The 17,818-nt window shown below is 42.7% G+C and overlaps 1 protein-coding gene and 2 non-coding genes across 3 annotated transcripts; all 3 read left to right on the top strand.

Moving 5' to 3' along the window:
- Nucleotides 1–5,365: 5,365 nt before the first annotated feature.
- Nucleotides 5,366–17,453, top strand: Cct6a (chaperonin containing TCP1 subunit 6A). The gene is made up of 14 exons (XM_026400426.2): nucleotides 5,366–5,600; nucleotides 5,781–5,844; nucleotides 8,536–8,670; nucleotides 9,944–10,117; nucleotides 10,972–11,075; nucleotides 12,125–12,235; nucleotides 12,483–12,642; nucleotides 12,733–12,815; nucleotides 13,757–13,853; nucleotides 14,112–14,259; nucleotides 14,757–14,890; nucleotides 15,699–15,801; nucleotides 16,387–16,459; nucleotides 17,059–17,453. The coding sequence occupies exons 1-14, from the start codon at nucleotides 5,464–5,466 to the stop codon at nucleotides 17,129–17,131; spliced, it is 1,596 nt and encodes a 531-aa protein (XP_026256211.1). The 5' UTR covers nucleotides 5,366–5,463; the 3' UTR covers nucleotides 17,132–17,453.
- On the top strand, nucleotides 9,673–9,807 carry LOC113190927 (small nucleolar RNA SNORA22). Its single transcript, XR_003301838.1, has one exon. It is a non-coding gene; the product is annotated as a small nucleolar RNA SNORA22 (small nucleolar RNA).
- LOC113190926 (small nucleolar RNA SNORA15) lies at nucleotides 14,308–14,443 on the top strand. The gene has a single exon (XR_003301837.1). It is a non-coding gene; the product is annotated as a small nucleolar RNA SNORA15 (small nucleolar RNA).
- Nucleotides 17,454–17,818: the final 365 nt, after the last annotated feature.

Raw genomic sequence — 17,818 nt, forward strand, 5'->3', positions numbered from 1 at the left:
ACTAGTTTAATCTTCAGAGAAAATCTCTAGACAGTACAGCATTCAAGCTATGGAATGGGTATTACTGGATGTTTTCAGCCAGATTTAAAGTGAGGATTGGGGAAAAAAAGTCAAAAGAAAATTTTAGAAAATTTGCAATTTGGTTAAAAAAAAAAAAGTGTGACTAGTTGTGACCAAAGAGGGTGGAATTGCTAAAGAGATTAGCAAGATTATAAAGAAGCCAAGTACTTTGCACTGGGATAACAGGAAAGATGCCTTGAGGGTATCTCAGGAACAGGCAAGACCAGACTCACTGCAGAGTCAGGGATGTAAAAGTGGAATCATTTCAAAGGCATTAATTTAAGGAGTGAGCCCCAGGACACTACTCATACAGGGTGGCCTAGCAAATCGCTTCCCCAGGATTGTTTCCTGTGAGCAGCTTTCAAGGTGCTCAGACTGCTACAGCCATGGTTCAAGGGGTCTTTAGAATGAGTCAGGTCAGCAGCAGACCTTGGCTTGGTCCACATGATGCTAGAAGCATCCACCAGGATTTCAAAGGAAAGCCTGATAGACCAGGCAGTGTGAGGCAGGATCTGAGTTTCTGCCAGCAGCCCCTGAAAGGGCATTGTAGGAAGCCACAAGAGTGAGGCCAGAGCTGCAATGGAGATCCCAGGGAGTTATGGATGCCAAGAAGGTGGAATGCCTGCCAAGAGAAGTTGCAGGGAGTAGGCAGAGCTAGCCCAAAAAATGGCCATCTTGGCTGCAATTAGCAAGGCCTAGGGACAGAGCTGCCCAAGTCCTTTGGAGCTCACATCACGTGTCCCAGACACCAAACACACACGGAGCTACAGAAATTAACATTGTCCTGCTGAGTTTTAGTCTTGCTTTGGTCTGACCCTCCCCTTTTTTTTTTGCCTCATCCCTCCTTTTGGGAATGGAAATGTCTACCCTGTCCTATCAATGAATCTTGGAAGTATGTAACTTACGTCTTGATTTTTACAGGTTCACAATGAAGGGTTTGCCTTGAGTCTACCAGGAGACTTTGGACTCGGACTTTTGAGCAATGCTAGGACGTTCATACTTTGAAGATTCTCGGAGATGAGCTAAACACATTTTGTATTATGAGATGGATATAAGCCTTTGGAAGTGAAGAAGTATGCTGCAGTTTGGAACTTAAATGTCCCCCAAAGACCATGTGTTTTTAAAGGCTTGGTTGCCAGACTGTGGTTCTACTGGAAAGGGGTAGAACATTTAAGAGTTTGCCTAACATTTAGGAGGTGGACCCTAGTGGAAGGAAATTAGATCACTGGCACCAGGGGTGGGGGACATTACCTTGAAGAAGTTAGTGAGACCCAGCCCCTCCTCTCTCTTTCTCTCTCACTTCCTGGCTGCCCTGAGGTGAGCAGCTTTGCTCCACCACACACTGCCCACATAAGGTCAAGGTCCTATCACGTGGACCTTGCCATGGGACCAAAAGCAACAAGTCAAATAGTCATGGTCTGAAACCTCCAAAACTAACCAAAATAAATCTTTTCTCCTAAATGATTTTCTTAGATGTTTTTGTCATAGTAATGAAAAGTTAACAAACACATACATACAAACACATTCATGACAAAACAAGTGTGTTAACCTTTCACTACTGTGACAAATACCTGAAAAAAACAACTTATAGTTGTGAAGATTTATTTTGCCTCACAGTTTTACAGGATTCAGTCCCTGGTGGGCAGGTCCATTGTGTGGGGCCTGAAGCAAGGCAGAACATCGTGGCAGAGGGAGTGGTGGAAGAAAGCTTCCCAGGTCATGGCAGCCTGGAAGCAGAGAGGGGAAGGGCCTGGAGCCCTTCCAGGGCTTACCTCCAGTGACCTACTTCCCACAACTAAGTTCTACCTCTAAGTAGTCCATTCAGGTCTCTATTAATCAATGGATTAATAGGTGGATTAATCCACAGATGAGGTCAGAACCCACATGATCAATCAGTGCCTAAAAGTCCCAACTCTGAACCTGGATGCGTTGGGGACCACACTTTCAAAACATGAGACTTTGGGGGGGACAGTCCAGATCCAACTGTACAATAAGAAGAATTAATCATGACAAATATAGGCATCATTTCCGTATCTGGTCATGCAGTGATAGATAAATTTATAACCAATTTATTCCACGGCCCATTCTATATTCTTTTTGCCCTCAGCAAGCACCTTATCTGACTGTGGTTCTTCATTTGAAGTGGTGTCCTAAAACTTTCTTCCTGAAGGGTGTGGGCCATTAGAAGTTCTGCCTGCATTGGGTCATATTTCCACAGACCAACCAGAGTATAATAAAACATACCGAGGGATGTCCTAAGGAATCACCTGTGTTTTAGATGTACCCTTGTTTGTGGGAGGCCAACCTTTTAGGTGACTGAGTTACACTCCCCAGCTGGGTGCTGAGGCCCTCAGTCACAGAAATGGGTGTGTCTTGCTACAGCCCCATGGGTGAAGCTATGCTCACCTGTTCCTTTGTAATATAACCCCTTGCCCTGTTTAGGATAGAAATCTTCCATGTAAGTGCCTTGTGTGTGTCCCCTCCTCTTACTGTGCCCTTGGGTGTGGCCTACCCAGATGTCAGTCAACCTGCTGATAGTGGACATCATGAAGATAGACTCAGCCCCCTGAAACCTGACCCCTTGCCTCATTTGAATAGCTTCTCTTCAATAAAAGGGGTCAGCTTGTGCTCTCTGTCTTTCTGGGGACCCTTAAGGTCAGAGGAGCCGTCACAGCAACCCCAAAGAAAAAGGTATTTGTGTCTCTTGTGTGGTTATTTCGTGCAGCCCAGTTAGCCCAGTTTAACTAGAGTGACCCCTGAGCCTTTTAGTCGCAAGAACAGAAACCCGGCACTTGTTTTACCTCCATGATGGAGTATCAGTCCAATCTGCCTTCAGTAGTTAGGATAATATACCCTAGCCAGCACAGTAACTCTCCTGTCTATTCTTCAGAGGCATAAAGCTCCAAGTGGCTAAATGGCAGTCTTAATTTCCAGTTCAGATGATAATTACCATGTTTCCTAGTAGAATCACTCCTTTTTTTTGGAACTAAGACCTCTAGGCAAGCAGAGAATAAGGTCACGGGCACAGGTGGCAAAACTTTTGCCCTTGGGTCACTAGGGGTCACTCCCATTTCTACCCCTTGGTTCCTGGTCCACTGCATCCTGTAGGAGAAGCAGTAAACGTGATCATGGCCTAGATTTGAATACTGGAAATGGGGACAAGAAAAAGTAGACAGAGGCAATGTCTAAGAACTAAAAGGGAGTATTTGAACAAGGGGATTGAAACAAAGGGAGGAATCAAAGATGGAAGCTCTCCCCTAATACAACACAATGTGATCTTGAGCTGGTCATTTAACCTTTTAATCATCTTTGCAGTTTGTTTCATTATAACTGATCCATCAACCTCAAAGGATTCTTGTTAGAATCAAATAAGACTGCATGTGAGGGGCTGGGGTTGTGGCTCAGCAGTAGAGCGCTAGCCTAGCCTGTAAGAGGCGCTGGGTTCCATCCTCAACATCACATAAAAATAAATAAAATAAAGGTATTGAGTCTGACTACAACTAAAAATATATTTAAAAAAAAAAAGACTGCATGTGAGGGTACTAGGAAAGATTCATAGTTAATCACATGGCTACTTGAACACAGAGGTAGCAATTTGCTGAGTACCTTCTGTATCTAGCACAATATAAAGCATGCAACGTAGTCAATCTCAATTTTCCAAGGTTACTTATACCTACTTTCATAGATTAGAAAATTAAGTTTTAGGGCTGGGGATATAGCTCAGTTGATAGAGTGCTTGCCTTGCATGCACAAGGCCCTGGGTTCAATCTCCAGCATCGAAAAAAACAAAACAGAAACATAGAAAATTAAGTTTTAAAATAAGTATGTTGGAAAAGAAATAGAATTCAGACTCAAACTGATCTTAGAATTCTTTTTACTATGTTACACTGTGTCATTAGGATTATTGCCTTAAATTTTTACTTTTCATTGAAATTATCCTGAATCAAATGTCTGAACACCTGCTGCCACTTCAATTTCTTCAGTCATGAACTGAATGGATCTGTTCCCATAAGGTAGTTTAAGGTTTAACTGAAAACTTCCAAAAGGCATTCTAAACATTTTTTGGGTGTGTGTGTGTGCGCGCGCGCGCACATAGGATAATCTGAATTGAGCCCAGGGGTGCTTTTTCCATGAGCTAAAGCCCCAGCCCTACCTCCTTTTTTTTTTTGAGACAAAGTCTCACAGTGTTCAGGCTGGCTTAGAACTTGCAATCCTCCTGTCTCAGCCTTCCCATTTTCTAGAATTACAGTCTAAGCCACCACATCCAGTTTAAAATTCTCCGTTCTTTAAAAATGTCAGCACATGAGCTGAGGTTGTGGCTTAGTGGCAGTGAGCTTGCTTCACACATGTGATGCACTGCGTTTGATCCTCAGCACCACTTAAAAATAAAACAAAGATATTGTGTCCACGTATAACTAAAAAAAAATATATTTTTTGAAAGTTAGCATACAAGAAACAGTCCTTATTACTGTATTTTGCACCACATAATGAAAAATAACCAATTAACCATAAACCTAATTTGATTCAAACTCTGACAACTAAGACTAGAATGATTAAAGCACATAATAAATGAACTTAAAATCTGAAACTCCAGAGAGCAGGTCTTTCCAACTCCCCTTTCTCTACCTGTTAGAAGTTGCCTGAAATTCCAGTCTTCACCTCTGCTCACGGGTTAAGTTTGTCTCCCTGTGCATCTTCACCAGCAGATGAAGAACTGTCTGCAGAACCAATCACTAGCCTCCTACTTTGCAGCATTATTTCTCAAAATTATATAGATGGCTTTCTTATTCTAATTTCACAAACCCACCTAAAAGCATCATATGCTGGCATACTCGCTGCAGCCTATATAACAGAGGACTGAGAACAACTTAAGTGTCAGCAAGAAGACTGGCTCATTATGTCATCTTGTCCCCCAACCCCACCCTGGTTTTGGGAATCCAACCCCGCCGCCGCGGGGAGAAGGAGCCCAGGTCGCGCAGAGGCCCAGCCACGCCCGTCCGCGCGCGGCACCTGCAGGCCCTGCCCGCCTACGTTCTCAGGTCTCGGGTCCGCCCAGGTGAACCCCGGCCCCCGCACTCCCTGAACCGCCACAGGCCCAGAGCACAGGCCCCGAGAAGTCCAGCTCCTCCCGAAAGCAACCGCGCGGGGCCAGGGCGCGAGGGCGGGTCCGCAGGCGCCTAGCGGCCACGACCAATGAACGCACGCCGACCGGCCTATGGACCAATGGCGGAGGCGCGTGGCACGCTGGGGCGGGACCACGGGGGGCAACGGCGGCGGTGCGTCCGCACGCTGGGGGCGGGTCCGGCGCACCCGACTTTTCCAGAAGCTGGTGAGAGCGCCGCCCGGCCACGCGCTGCCGGCTCAGGTTCCGTGCGCGCCCCCTCTTCTTTTCTCCGGACAGCTATGGCGGCCGTGAAGACTCTGAACCCGAAGGCCGAGGTGGCCCGCGCGCAGGCGGCGCTGGCGGTGAACATCAGCGCTGCCCGCGGGCTGCAGGACGTGCTGCGGACCAACCTGGGGCCCAAGGGCACCATGAAGATGTAAGGCGGGCGGGGTCGCGTTTCCGCCGGTGTGCGCTCGCTGCGCCGCCCCTCTCCTGCCTCCGCGGGCCTTGGAGGGGTGGGAAGGCGCCCCGGGCCCCGGGGGCTGGCACGGGAGGCCGGCTGGGTTCCTTGACAAGGCGCAAGCTGACTTGGCGTTTTTGCCCCCCCCCCCCACAGGCTTGTGTCTGGCGCTGGGGACATCAAGCTCACCAAGGACGGCAACGTGCTACTGCACGAAATGGTGAGGTTCCCGTTCTGGTCAGGTCGTCGTCTGCCCCAGCTCGTTTGCCTTACAGGAGGGATGGGAGAAAATCGTGTCCGAGATTCCCCGCAGACGGGAGAGGACCAGGAGAGCGACATGGTCGGGACGGAGTGCCAGTGCTGTGCAGCCAGGGGCCCTGAGCCTGAATACCGGCTCTCCTGCCACTTGTTGTCTGGGTTAAAGGATTGTTTTAGTCCATTGTCATTTGAGAAATTAGGGGCGGTTGACACAACCAGCTGGGCAAAACAGCAAGATTTTCTGTTTTCAATTAAAATCCCTTCGACTGGGGTCGTAGCTCACAAGACTGATTGCTTGCCTAGCATGTGCGAGGCTCTGGTTCCTTCCCCAACAGCATACAAAAAAAAACCAGGAATACCTTTGATACATCTCTCCACCTTAAGTCCCAGGGATCGGTGTTGTTGAAAGGCACTGTGGCACACACCTGTAATCCCACCAATTTGCAAGGCTGGGAAGCCAGCCTGGGCATTCTGGGGAGCCCCTGTCTCAAAATTCTTGCTCATATCTGTTCTTCCAAAACTTATCAGCTCATACACATTTCTTTCTCTTTTTTATTTTATTTTATTTTATTTTTGTCGTTGATGGACCTTTATTTATTTATTTAGATGTGGTGCTAAGAATCAAACCCAGTGCCTCACACTTGCCAGGCAAGTGCTCTGCCACTGAGCCACAACCCCAGCGCCCCCCCCCCCCATTTCTTTCCTCTAATTTAAGTTGAGAATAGAATTTGGGATTTTGATAGTAGTATCCATGGTATCAATATCCAGATGTTTTTTAATCACAGGATTATGAAATGTTTGTTTTTGCATGGCTAAATGGTAGCCTTTGCTAATGACAAACAAAGTTATAGTTTAAATTTGTTGTCAGAAAAGCCATATTTTTTACTTTAGTTTTGGTTGGTTTTTATTGTAAAATATGACAACTACAGAAAAGCATATTAAACATTTATTGTTTAATAATAATTAACAAACTGAACACAGGAAGAAACTAAGAAAGAAACTGCCACCTCAGAAGTCCCCTTTGCCCGCACCTCTTCAGTTGCCATAGATTTTTTTTTTCCTTGAAAAATTATAAATGAACAGAAAAGTTGAGAAAATGAAACATTCACATGCCCTTTAGTGGGTTTTTCTTTTTTACATTTTTGCTTAATTTTTCCCTCTTGATTGGAAGTGAATCACAGACATGGCATCTCATTTCTGAAATGTTCTTTATATCTGGGTGATGGGAATTGAGCCCATTGTCCATCCTAAGTGTGCACTCTCACATTGAGCTATACCTCCAGCCCTTAAAAATGCTCTTAATGGGCTCATCATCCTCCCAAAAATGGCCAAAATGTCATTATTGTACCTCTTAGCAGCTTTCCTTTTTCCTTTTTGTTTTCCCCCCTGGTAACGGGAATCACTTAACCACTGAGCCACATCTCAGCCCTTTTTAAATATTTTATTTAGAGCCAGGTTTTGTTAAGTTTATTAGGTCCTCTCTAAGTTACTGAGGCTGGCTTTGAACTCTTAATCCTGCCTCAGCTTTCCAAGCCACTAGGATTACAGGTGTGCGCCACCAGGCCTGGCACTGATGCAGCTTTACATATAGTCTGTGTGTGTTTCACATGTGTCTTTCCTGGATGGCTGCTGAAGTTCCCCAGGTGCAATGGAAAGATCTGTCTTTAATCTATTGCTGTGGGACTGACAGGTGAGCAGCATCACCTGCTAGCATCCCTGCCAGAGTGCTTATCAGCCAGTTTAGGTGAAGTAGGAAGCAGTGTGCAAGATTGTATATGTGGACGTACTAGAGATTGAACTCAAGGGTGCTCTGCCACTGAGCTACATCCTATATTCTTTTTTTTTTTTTTTAAGGTGTAGTTGGACACAATGCCTTTCTTTCTTTCTTTCTTTCTTTATTTATTTATTTTTGTGGTGCTGAGGATCTAACCCAGAGCCTTGCACATGCTAGGCAAGCGCTCTGCACTGAGCCACAACCCCAGCCTCATGGCTTAGATTCTTAATCAGCCAGGCTCTGTGATCCCAGGAACTTGGGAGGCTGAGGTGGGAGGATTACAAGTTTAAGACCAGCCTGGGCAATTTAACAAGACCCTGTCTCAAAATAAGAAGGGCTGGGAGTGTAGGAGTGTAACTCAGTGGTGGAGCACCCGTGGATTCAATCCCCAGTATCGCAAAAAAAAAAATGTATCCCCAAAGATAGAGAAGGCTGAGAGCTGTTCAAGGTTAAAGGAGCATAGAAAAACCAAAGGCGGTGCAGGAGATTTGGTTGAATCCTTTGTGATTAAGAATCTGGAGTGGCTTCAGAGGCATGGTGATTTTCCTGTTTTTACAGGAAAATTTTTCTTTCCCACAGTGACTCCTTGGAAGATCTTTGCTAATAGGGTCCCACTAAGTTACCACAGATGACCTTGAATTTAAAATCCTCCTGGCTCACTTGCCCAAATAGCTGGGATTGCCAGTGCGCACCTCCATATATTTTGATCATCATAGATTGATATGCAAAATAGCAATTTGCAAGTTTTTTGTTAAAGGAGTATTAGCCAAATATTTGGGCAATTAAGGTAGACAGCATTTAAAGAGATTCTCAACAGATTGGTTTCAAGGTATATTTATTTTAAGTAATGTAATTTAAGTAAATTTTTTTCCTTTTCAGCAAATTCAGCACCCAACAGCCTCCTTGATAGCAAAAGTAGCAACAGCCCAGGATGACATCACTGGGGATGGCACCACTTCCAATGTCCTTATCATTGGAGAGCTGCTCAAACAGGCAGACCTCTACATTTCTGAGGTACATAGAATTGTCTTGTCTCAATTGTGTGTAAGAAATGTGATGTTTGTAAATTGATGTGTTAACAGTAGCTGAGGCCACACAGCATGTAAAGAGCAGGAGGTATAAATCTGAGAACCTGGGTCTTTATCGTGGTGGAAATAGAAATGTTTGATGATGGATATGTTATGGAATCTTTGTTGGCCTGCAAGTTTTTTAATCAAGTTACGTTTCATTTTTTATTTCTATCTAGCTCTACAACAAATTAATAATATGAGATGTAGAGGTCTGAACTAGCCATAGTTACAAGGAAAAGGTCAGCTAAATGTTAGACATTTGAGTAAAAAGAATTCTACAACTTTTTGTGGGGTAGGGGTACTAGGGATTAAACTCGGGGACACCCAACCACTCAGGCACATCCCCAGCCTTGTTTTGTGTTTTATTGAGAGACAGGGTCTCACTGAGTTGCTTAGAACCTCGCTTTTGCTGAGGCTGGCTTTGAATTCAAGATCCTCCTGTCTTAGCCTCCCGAGCCGCTGGGATTACAGGTATGCACCTCCACGCCTCACCAAATTCTACAACTTTTTTTTTTTTTAGCCCTGAATAGTTCCAAATTTAAAGCAAACCTCGGTGAGTAACTAATCCACTGTCAGAATTCCCTGTGAAGAGAGAGCGAGCAGATGTTTAGTCTATATTTATTTTGATTGCTAAAGATGTGAATTAATTTCAGATTGCTTGTAGAAAAGTTAAAATGTTCCTACTAGCTGGGTGTGGAGGTGTACAACTGGAATCCCAGCTACATGGGAAGCTGAGGCAGAAGGATTTCAAGTTTGAGGCCAGCATTGGCAATTTAGCAGGACCTTGTCTCAAAAATAAAATAGGACTAAGGATGTAGTTCAGTGGTAGAGCACTGCCTAGCATGCATGAGACCTTGGTTTAATCCCCAGTATGGGGGTGAGGGAGTTCCTACTAATAACAGATTTCTAGGGATCACTTTTAGGTTTTGATATTATCCCTGGTGATTTGCACAGCAAACACCCAAGTGTGCTTTATAGTTCACTTGGCTTTGACGCTGTGCTAGAGCAATGTCTGTTCTTTTCCTCTGCATTGAAAGGTATATTCTGTTCTTTCAAATGTATTCAGAAAGTCAGCACATCATGCTGCTTTGGTTATGTTAAAAGGCATGAGTGATCCCAAATCGCCCTTCAGAAATTATCTGAACTTCCATGAATAATTGCATCTAATGGAAGGTGCCAGGTTTAGTGGCAGTGTTTTGATTGTGTGTTTATTACAGGGTCTTCATCCTAGAATAATCACTGAAGGTTTCGAAGCTGCAAAGGAAAAGGCCCTTCAGTTTTTGGAACAAATCAAAGTAAGCAGAGAGATGGACAGGGAGACACTCATAGATGTGGCCAGAACGTCTCTCCGTACCAAAGTTCATGCTGAACTTGCAGACATCCTGACAGAGGTATGTGTTCAATTGGTGTGTGTGGTGTAGTAAACATGGAAAATACCTTAGAGCAGAAGCATCGGTGTTCTTAGCAATTCCAATTAGAAGGTACTGTCTGAAACCTTCAGTGTCCACCATTTGAAGTAAGTAGGTTCATTTCTGTCCAGGCAGTGATATTTAATCCAATTCCCTGATATATGAAGTGAGAAAATACAAAGAACAACTTACCTCACCAGGTTATAAAAATACAATTGGAACTTTCATTAAAATGCTAATAAAACAATTTTTTGAAAGGAATATAAAATGAAGGTTTAATTAGAAAGCTCCTAGTTAATCAGTAATTTAAATATGGTGCATATGTGATGGTTTAATACATGTGTCCAATGTATAACAATCAAATCAGGGTAATTAATTAGCATTTCTGCTTCCTTGGGTATTGACCTTTCCATGTTGGGAATCTTCTGACTCTTAGTTCTTCATGTAATTATAGTAAGCTATAGTTATTAGTATTTTCAGCAAAATAGGAGTGATTATTTAATATTTTAGAACTGTAAATGACTAGAGCCTTTTATTTCTACTGTAGTCTCATTACTCATAGGAAAAATCAGATTTTAAAGTAAAGAAACTCAAAACTTCTAAAGAAGAACTTCAGTATTTTAACATTTTATTTTATTTTTTGGGGGGGGTTATTATTTTTTAGTTGTAGTTGGACATAATTTCCTTATTTTATTTATTTTTATGTGGTGCTGAGGATTGAACCCAGGGCCTCACAAATGCTAGGCGAGCACTCTACTGCTGAGCCACAACCCCAACCCCCAATGTTTTTAACTTTTGCAAATTGAATTTATATAACAGTTGTACTCCCATTGTAGGCTGTAGTGGACTCCATTTTGGCCATTAAAAAAAAAGATGAGCCTATTGACCTGTTCATGGTTGAAATCATGGAGATGAAACATAAATCTGAAACTGACACAAGGTAGGTGATAGAGTTCTGTTGAACCACTTCTGAGTGTCTGTTGGGGTTGAACCTTGTGCCTGTGAGCAGGGGCTCCACCCCTGAGCCAGTCTCCAGCCCTGAAATAATAATAAAGTGGATTTATAAGTTGGATGTTCACAAAAATAAATATTTATATGTTTGGGTAAACATAATTTATAAGGAATAAATTGCAGGGTAGTCCATTTGTTCCTAGTGATATTTCCTCTTGAAGACCGGGGAGGGTATGCTGTGTTTTTTAAAGACGGAGGTAATATTTATTTGAAGGAGGCAATCAAGAGTTTGATGTCTGCCATTTGAGAGTATCTGCAGAATTTTCCATTGATGATAGTGGTGTTACTCTTGTTGGAATAGCCTGTCTTGCGCTCTGTAATACTGCTTTTTCACAATTGACCATCCCTAGGTTTCACTAGAAACTTCAGATAATTCAAGAGAGAAAATTAATGGTATAAAAATTGTCAGTATAATCTTTTGAGTGTTTCAGTTTTGTCAGTGAAAGACTCCTATTTTGGAAATCAGTAACTTTAGCCCACTGCCAGCACAGGCTTCATAAATGAAGGTTCAGCTATGTGAGAAATCCGAAGGGAGTTTGAATTAAAAAGACAGATTCTAATTACCTTTAAACCAGCTCCTGACGGCTTCTCCTACCTCTAGCTTCAAGCTACCTATTAGGGTAGCAAGGTTTACTGAAGAGGCCAGTGAGAGAGAGAGAACATGCCAGGGAGTGGACTTTATTGGGGAACAAAAAATTCTGGGGGAAAATCCCATCCAATGAAGTTTAAGGGGGGCAGTGTCCCAAAGTCATGGTGCGACAATTGGGTCTTTAGGGGTAGTGGCCAGACACACCTCCACACGGACAAGCCCTGAGAAGGTTGGGGAAAAGAAGGGTGGGGAAGGACCTGAGAAGGGTGGGGAAAGCTCTGGACACAAAGATGTGTCTAAGCGCCTCTCATCCAGCCAGGGAGGTATCTCAAATCATGTACGAGGATGGCCTCCCACAAGTAACAATATGAATTCTTGTCTTTTAACAGCTTAATCAGAGGGCTTGTTTTGGACCATGGGGCCCGCCACCCTGACATGAAGAAGAGAGTGGAAAACGCATACATTCTCACATGCAATGTGTCGCTGGAGTATGAAAAAACGTGAGTGGTCGCCCCTTTAAGGGGGAGTGGAGGAGATTGGTGTTTTGCAGCAAGTTCCTTTTGAAATTTGTTTTGTCCACTGTGAGGGCAGTAATAACTCATTTGGGTTTGGGAGGCCAGGAGCAGATGACTACTAACAATGTATAAGGGGCAGGATTGGGTCTCAGGGACTTTGTAAGCTTTAAGATGAATCAAGTTTCTCAGGCTGCTTTCTTTATGGTAAACATTTTTTCTCTTTTTCTAACAGAGAAGTGAATTCTGGCTTTTTTTACAAGAGTGCAGAAGAGAGAGAGAAACTAGTAAAAGCTGAAAGAAAATTTATTGAAGATAGAGTGAAAAAAATAGTAGAACTGAAAAAGAAAGTCTGTGGTGATTCAGATAAAGGTTTTGTTGTTATCAATCAGAAGGTGAGAATGAAAATTAGAGTTACAAAAGAAAAGTGTTGTTCTTTTCTACTCTTAAGGCAAGATATACTGAAACTGATTTTATTTTTATAGGGAATTGACCCCTTTTCTTTGGATGCTCTTGCAAAAGAAGGCATAGTAGCTCTGCGCAGAGCTAAACGGAGAAATATGGAAAGGTATGAGCAGATCATCTGAATAATGTAAATTTCACTAGTTGGCAAGTGAATTAGGATTTTTCCTTTCCTCCTTTATTTTTCACTTTTTTGTGGTATCATATAAATAACATCTCCCACTTTAAGGGCTCCAAGGAATGGCATTACTGCATTCACACTGTTGTGCAGCTGCCACCAGTGTGCATCTTGAAACTTTTGTCATCCAGATAGGTTACTCCCAATTCTCCCTCTCCTTACCTTGGTGAACACAGGTCTGAGTTCAGTGCCTCCTGTAAATGGAGTCATGGTGTTTGTCCTTTGTATCTGGCTTGTTTTATTTACTTGGCATAGTCTGCATGCTGTATCAGGCCAGAATCTCACTCTTTATTCCATTGTGTGTGCCATGTTTTATCTTTGATCTGTTGGTGGACATTTGGGTTGTAGCCACTTTTTGGCTATTGTGAATAATTCTGTGAGCATTGTTGAGAACAAGACACACCCTACCCCTGGTTTTTCTTGTGAAAAGGTTCCAGAGAGCTGGGTGTGATGGCACGCACCTGTAATCCCAGCGGCTCGGGAAGCTGAGGCACAAGGATTGCAAGTTCAAGACCACCCTAAGCAACTTACCTAGACCCTGTCTGAAAATAGAATTTTAAAAGGCTAGGATATGGCTCATTGGAGCACTTGGCTAGCACATGCAAGGCCCCAAATTCGATCCCTAATACCAGGGGTACAGGGTCATATTTGAAGCCTGTTTGCTGACTTTGGGGGAGGGTGGCTTTAACAGGTTAAAAGAAAAGATTCTTTTCAGCTGATTGTTGATGAATGGAAAGGCTTAGGTTGAAATATTTTTGAGAATGCAATTTTAGCCTGTAATTCTGGAGATTTCTTCCTGACAGTGGTTAGTCTTCTCTTTGAGCGTAACTGCTGATGCTGCTGACACGTTTCACACTTTACCCTTTCAGGCTGACTCTTGCTTGTGGTGGGGTGGCTCTGAATTCTCTTGATGACCTCAGTCCTGACTGCCTGGGCTATGCAGGACTTGTCTATGAGTATACCTTGGTAAGTGTGTTTTCCTCCCAAACCTGAATTCCTCAGTAGAAAAGTTTAAATTGAGGATCAGGTTTTTCTTTGTTTATATACGTTTTGTTGTTTGTTTTTTTCCATTGGCATGGAAAGAAATGACAATCTTTACTAAATTTGGCTTTAATATGGTCAGTATAATTAGTATGATTAATATGTTATTTATCCTCTCCATACACTCCTCTCCTGTTCACTCTTTGTATATATTCTGTTTTTTAAAATCTCTCTTACACACAGGGAGAAGAGAAGTTCACCTTTATTGAGAAATGTAACAATCCCCGTTCTGTCACATTATTAGTCAAAGGACCAAATAAGCACACACTCACTCAGATCAAAGATGCTATACGCGATGGCTTAAGGGCAGTCAAAAATGCACTCGATGATGGTAAGAGCTCATTGTGTTTAAATCTTGTTCTTTTTGCTAGTGTAAAAAGCATGGCTGAATACTGTGTATTTTAGTCAGTATTTTACACAGCCAGACACCATGCAAAAGTAAAGTCTTCCTTTTATAATAACTGTGGTATGCTAAGGTTTTTCATAGTGTGCCCCTATTAAAAGTGAATACAGACAAATGAACTAACACATGCTCACGAGAGTGCCAGCTCAATTGAACTATTGTGCTGTTAGGTTTGTCCCTTTGCATGTGGGTTGGGTGTGTCACTCAGTGGTGGAGAGCTTGTCTAGTAGCATGGGGCCCCAGTTCAATCCGAAGCTCTGCAGAGCAGACAAATGCAATGCTGTTGTTAAATTTTTAGTTATGAAAACGGCGGATTCCTAAGAAGTTAATTCATAAGTGGTTTTCTATATATATCTTGTTTCCTTGTCATTGGTTCATCATTTTTCTTGAGCTTATTATCATTTCTCCTCTTCTCCACACAACAGGCTGTGTGGTTCCAGGTGCTGGTGCAGTGGAGGTGGCCATGGCAGAAGCCCTGATTAAGTATAAGCCCAGTGTGAAAGGCAGGGCCCAACTTGGAGTCCAGGCGTTTGCTGATGCATTGCTCATTATTCCCAAGGTGTGAAAACTTGAACAGTTATTAAATATATCAAAACAATTAAACTGAGCAAACCTTTTTGATAATATAGGTTTTCTTCATAATGTGAATTTTGGGTGAGCAGGTTGAATCCTTTTCTACTTGACACTTATACTCCCATCATATCTATATACTTTTTTGGGGGAAGGGGTACAGGAGATTGAACCCAGGGATACTTAACCACTGAGCCTCATCCCCAGCCCTTTTTACTTTTTAAAAAATATTTTTTAGTTATAGGTAGATACAGTGTCTCTTATTTTTATGTGGTGCCTGAGTGCTCTCCCTCTGAGCCACAACACCAGCCCTTTTTTATTTTGAGACAAGGTCTTGACTAAATTGCTGAGGTTAGCCTTGAACTGTGATCATCCTGCCTCAGCCTTCTGAGCCCCTGCGATTATACTATCCACATCATCTCAAAGCCTTTTGTTCTGGGAGACTTGACTGTCCTTGAGGTTTTGGATGACAAGAGAACTGTTTTAAGAATATTTGCAGTAAAGGCATTATGCTTGAGTACAAGCTTGCTTTTTGTATTTTAAACTGATGTTAAAAGTTATAAAATAACTTTTTGTTATTTTAAACCACTGTTTTCTGTTTGTTTGGGGTTTTTTATGGTGCTTGGGATTGAACCCAGGGCCTTGTGCATGTAAGGCAAACACTCCACCATCTGAGCTATATCCCCAGCCCTCATTATGAGGTTTTGTGTTTTTACTTTTTGGATTGTAAATACTGTTCATTTGTTGTAGAACTTCTTAATTACTGCCTTTTCAAGAATTAAATTTGTTTACTTTAGGTTCTTGCTCAGAACTCTGGTTTTGACCTTCAAGAAACACTAGTTAAGATTCGAGCAGAACATTCAGAATCGGGTCAGCTTGTAGGCGTGGACCTGAACACAGGTAAGAGAAGGCCTCTCTGTAGGGCAAGAACAATACCAAGCATGTGAGGTCACTCTAGGAGGGTTGGAAAGAGTCTTGGCAAGCAGCTCTGCAACTTGATGCCAGTGCTGTCCAGAGCTCAGGGCTCTGCCGGGGTGGAAGCCTGAGTACAGATTTCTTGGAGATGTTGCTGAGTGGTGGTATGAAGCTTTGTTGATAATGAAGGGTTTTTGTATTAACCCAGTCTTTTAATCAGGAACTGATTAAAAGACTATATTATGTGATCAGATTGACAAATGAAGATATAGTAAGTAACAGGGATGTCCAAGCATGTGGTAACCCATGAGATCACCCTGTCACTGGAAGGCATCTAAGCACAGGTTAGCCACTCATCAGAGGTATTGTGGAGGATTTTGTATAGTTACAGAGGAGAGAATGAGTAATAAGCAAGTCAGCACCAAACGTTCTTTTATATTTTAAATGTTTTCAATGGCTTTATTCTGTTTTAGAATTGGCAACACTTCATAAAATAGTGCTCCCTATACCTTTAGACTGCGTCTGATATAATGATGTACTGTGTTTTAAGAGGACTTGGTTACCTTTCAGGTGAGCCAATGGTTGCAGCAGAAGTGGGCGTATGGGATAACTACTGTGTGAAGAAACAGCTTCTTCACTCCTGGTAAGTTTGGGGGAATAAAAATTAAAACATCTTTCAGAGCTAGGTATAGGGGCAAATGCCTGTAATCCCAGCAGCTGGGAAGCTGAGACAGGATTGCAAATTCAAAGCCAGCCTCAGCAAAAGCAAGGCACACTAAGCAGCTCATTGAGACTCTGTCTCTAAATAAAATACAAAAAAGGTCTGGGGGTGTGGCTCAGTGGTTGAGTGCCACCCCAAAAAAAAGCTTTCAAAGGGCTGAGGAGGATAGAATTTGGTGGTTGAGGGCTTGTCTAGCACATGTGAGGCCCTGGGTACAGTCCCCAGCACTGCATGGGCAGACAGGATTAAGACTTGACCAAGACACAAGCGTATTAGGTAGACGCGCAGCTTGCTTGCCTTTGGGAATCAGCATACTCTTCATAGTGGTACCTTCTGAGTTTTGTTATCCTCTGAAGGATGTAATCTGCTGTAAGGTAGAGACTCAACCAGCCAGCCCTGAGTAGAAAGAGGACATCAGCTGGATGTGTTTTGTATAGTCTAGTTGGGAACAGCAGGTTGTCTAGTTGGGAACAGCAGGTTGAGTTAAGGATTCCTTTTTGAGCAATCTGTTTCCCTTTTAGCACTGTGATTGCCACCAACATTCTCCTGGTTGATGAGATCATGCGAGCTGGAATGTCCTCTCTAAAAGGTTGAATTTAAGCCACTCTTGTGTCATCTGAATCTTGAAGACTATGGAATGATCCTGAGGGATATAGTGGTGGATTTTTGTACCAGCCTCAAATGATTGTTAAAGGAATTTTCTTCTCCCCTATGAAAAAAAAAAAAAGATTGGTCACATATTCAAATTATGGTGTGAAATTATAATTACAGTATTTTTAAAATTGCACTGAGTGTACATGCATAAAGCAGGTCCTTTTTACCCAGTGAACAGGATGTTTTGTTTATTACAGTGACATAAAATTACATGTCAGATAAGCACGTCATCTGCCTTATTAAATATTCCTTGAAAAACATATTAAGGAGTTGATTATTTCTTTGGGTTTACTTTAATGAAACAGTTTCGTGTTAAACCTTCAAGTTTTATGCTAGTGTAAAGAACACTAGATGCTGCTGGGAACATAGCTCAGGGATATAGCACTTGGCTAGCACACCTGAGGCCCTGGCTTTGATTCCCAGTACCACCAAAAAAAGGAACATTAATACCTTTGGGTTTTGAAAGAATTTTTATTTTTGTGGTATAAATTTCAACTGGGTCAGTTGGACCTTTTACATGTTATTGAAGTAGCTTTCCTAAAATGCTCCCTCAGAACACTTACTTTGCCAGGTGTGGCCGACACCGGTAATTCCAACAACTGGTGCTGAGGCAAGAGGATCCCACGT

This window comes from Urocitellus parryii, chromosome 9 (assembly GCF_045843805.1).
Source record: "Urocitellus parryii isolate mUroPar1 chromosome 9, mUroPar1.hap1, whole genome shotgun sequence".
Classification (NCBI taxonomy): domain Eukaryota; kingdom Metazoa; phylum Chordata; class Mammalia; order Rodentia; family Sciuridae; genus Urocitellus; species Urocitellus parryii.

Excerpts from the sequence above, each read along its gene's own strand:
- Cct6a (XM_026400426.2), top strand. The coding sequence starts at position 5,464 with ATGGCGGCCGTGAAGACTCTGAACCCGAAGGCCGAGGTGGCCCGCGCG. Across the intron at positions 5,845-8,535 it reads ACGTGCTACTGCACGAAATG|CAAATTCAGCACCCAACAGC; the intron begins GTGAGGTTCCCG and ends TTTCCTTTTCAG. Across the intron at positions 14,891-15,698 it reads CATTGCTCATTATTCCCAAG|GTTCTTGCTCAGAACTCTGG; the intron begins GTGTGAAAACTT and ends TGTTTACTTTAG.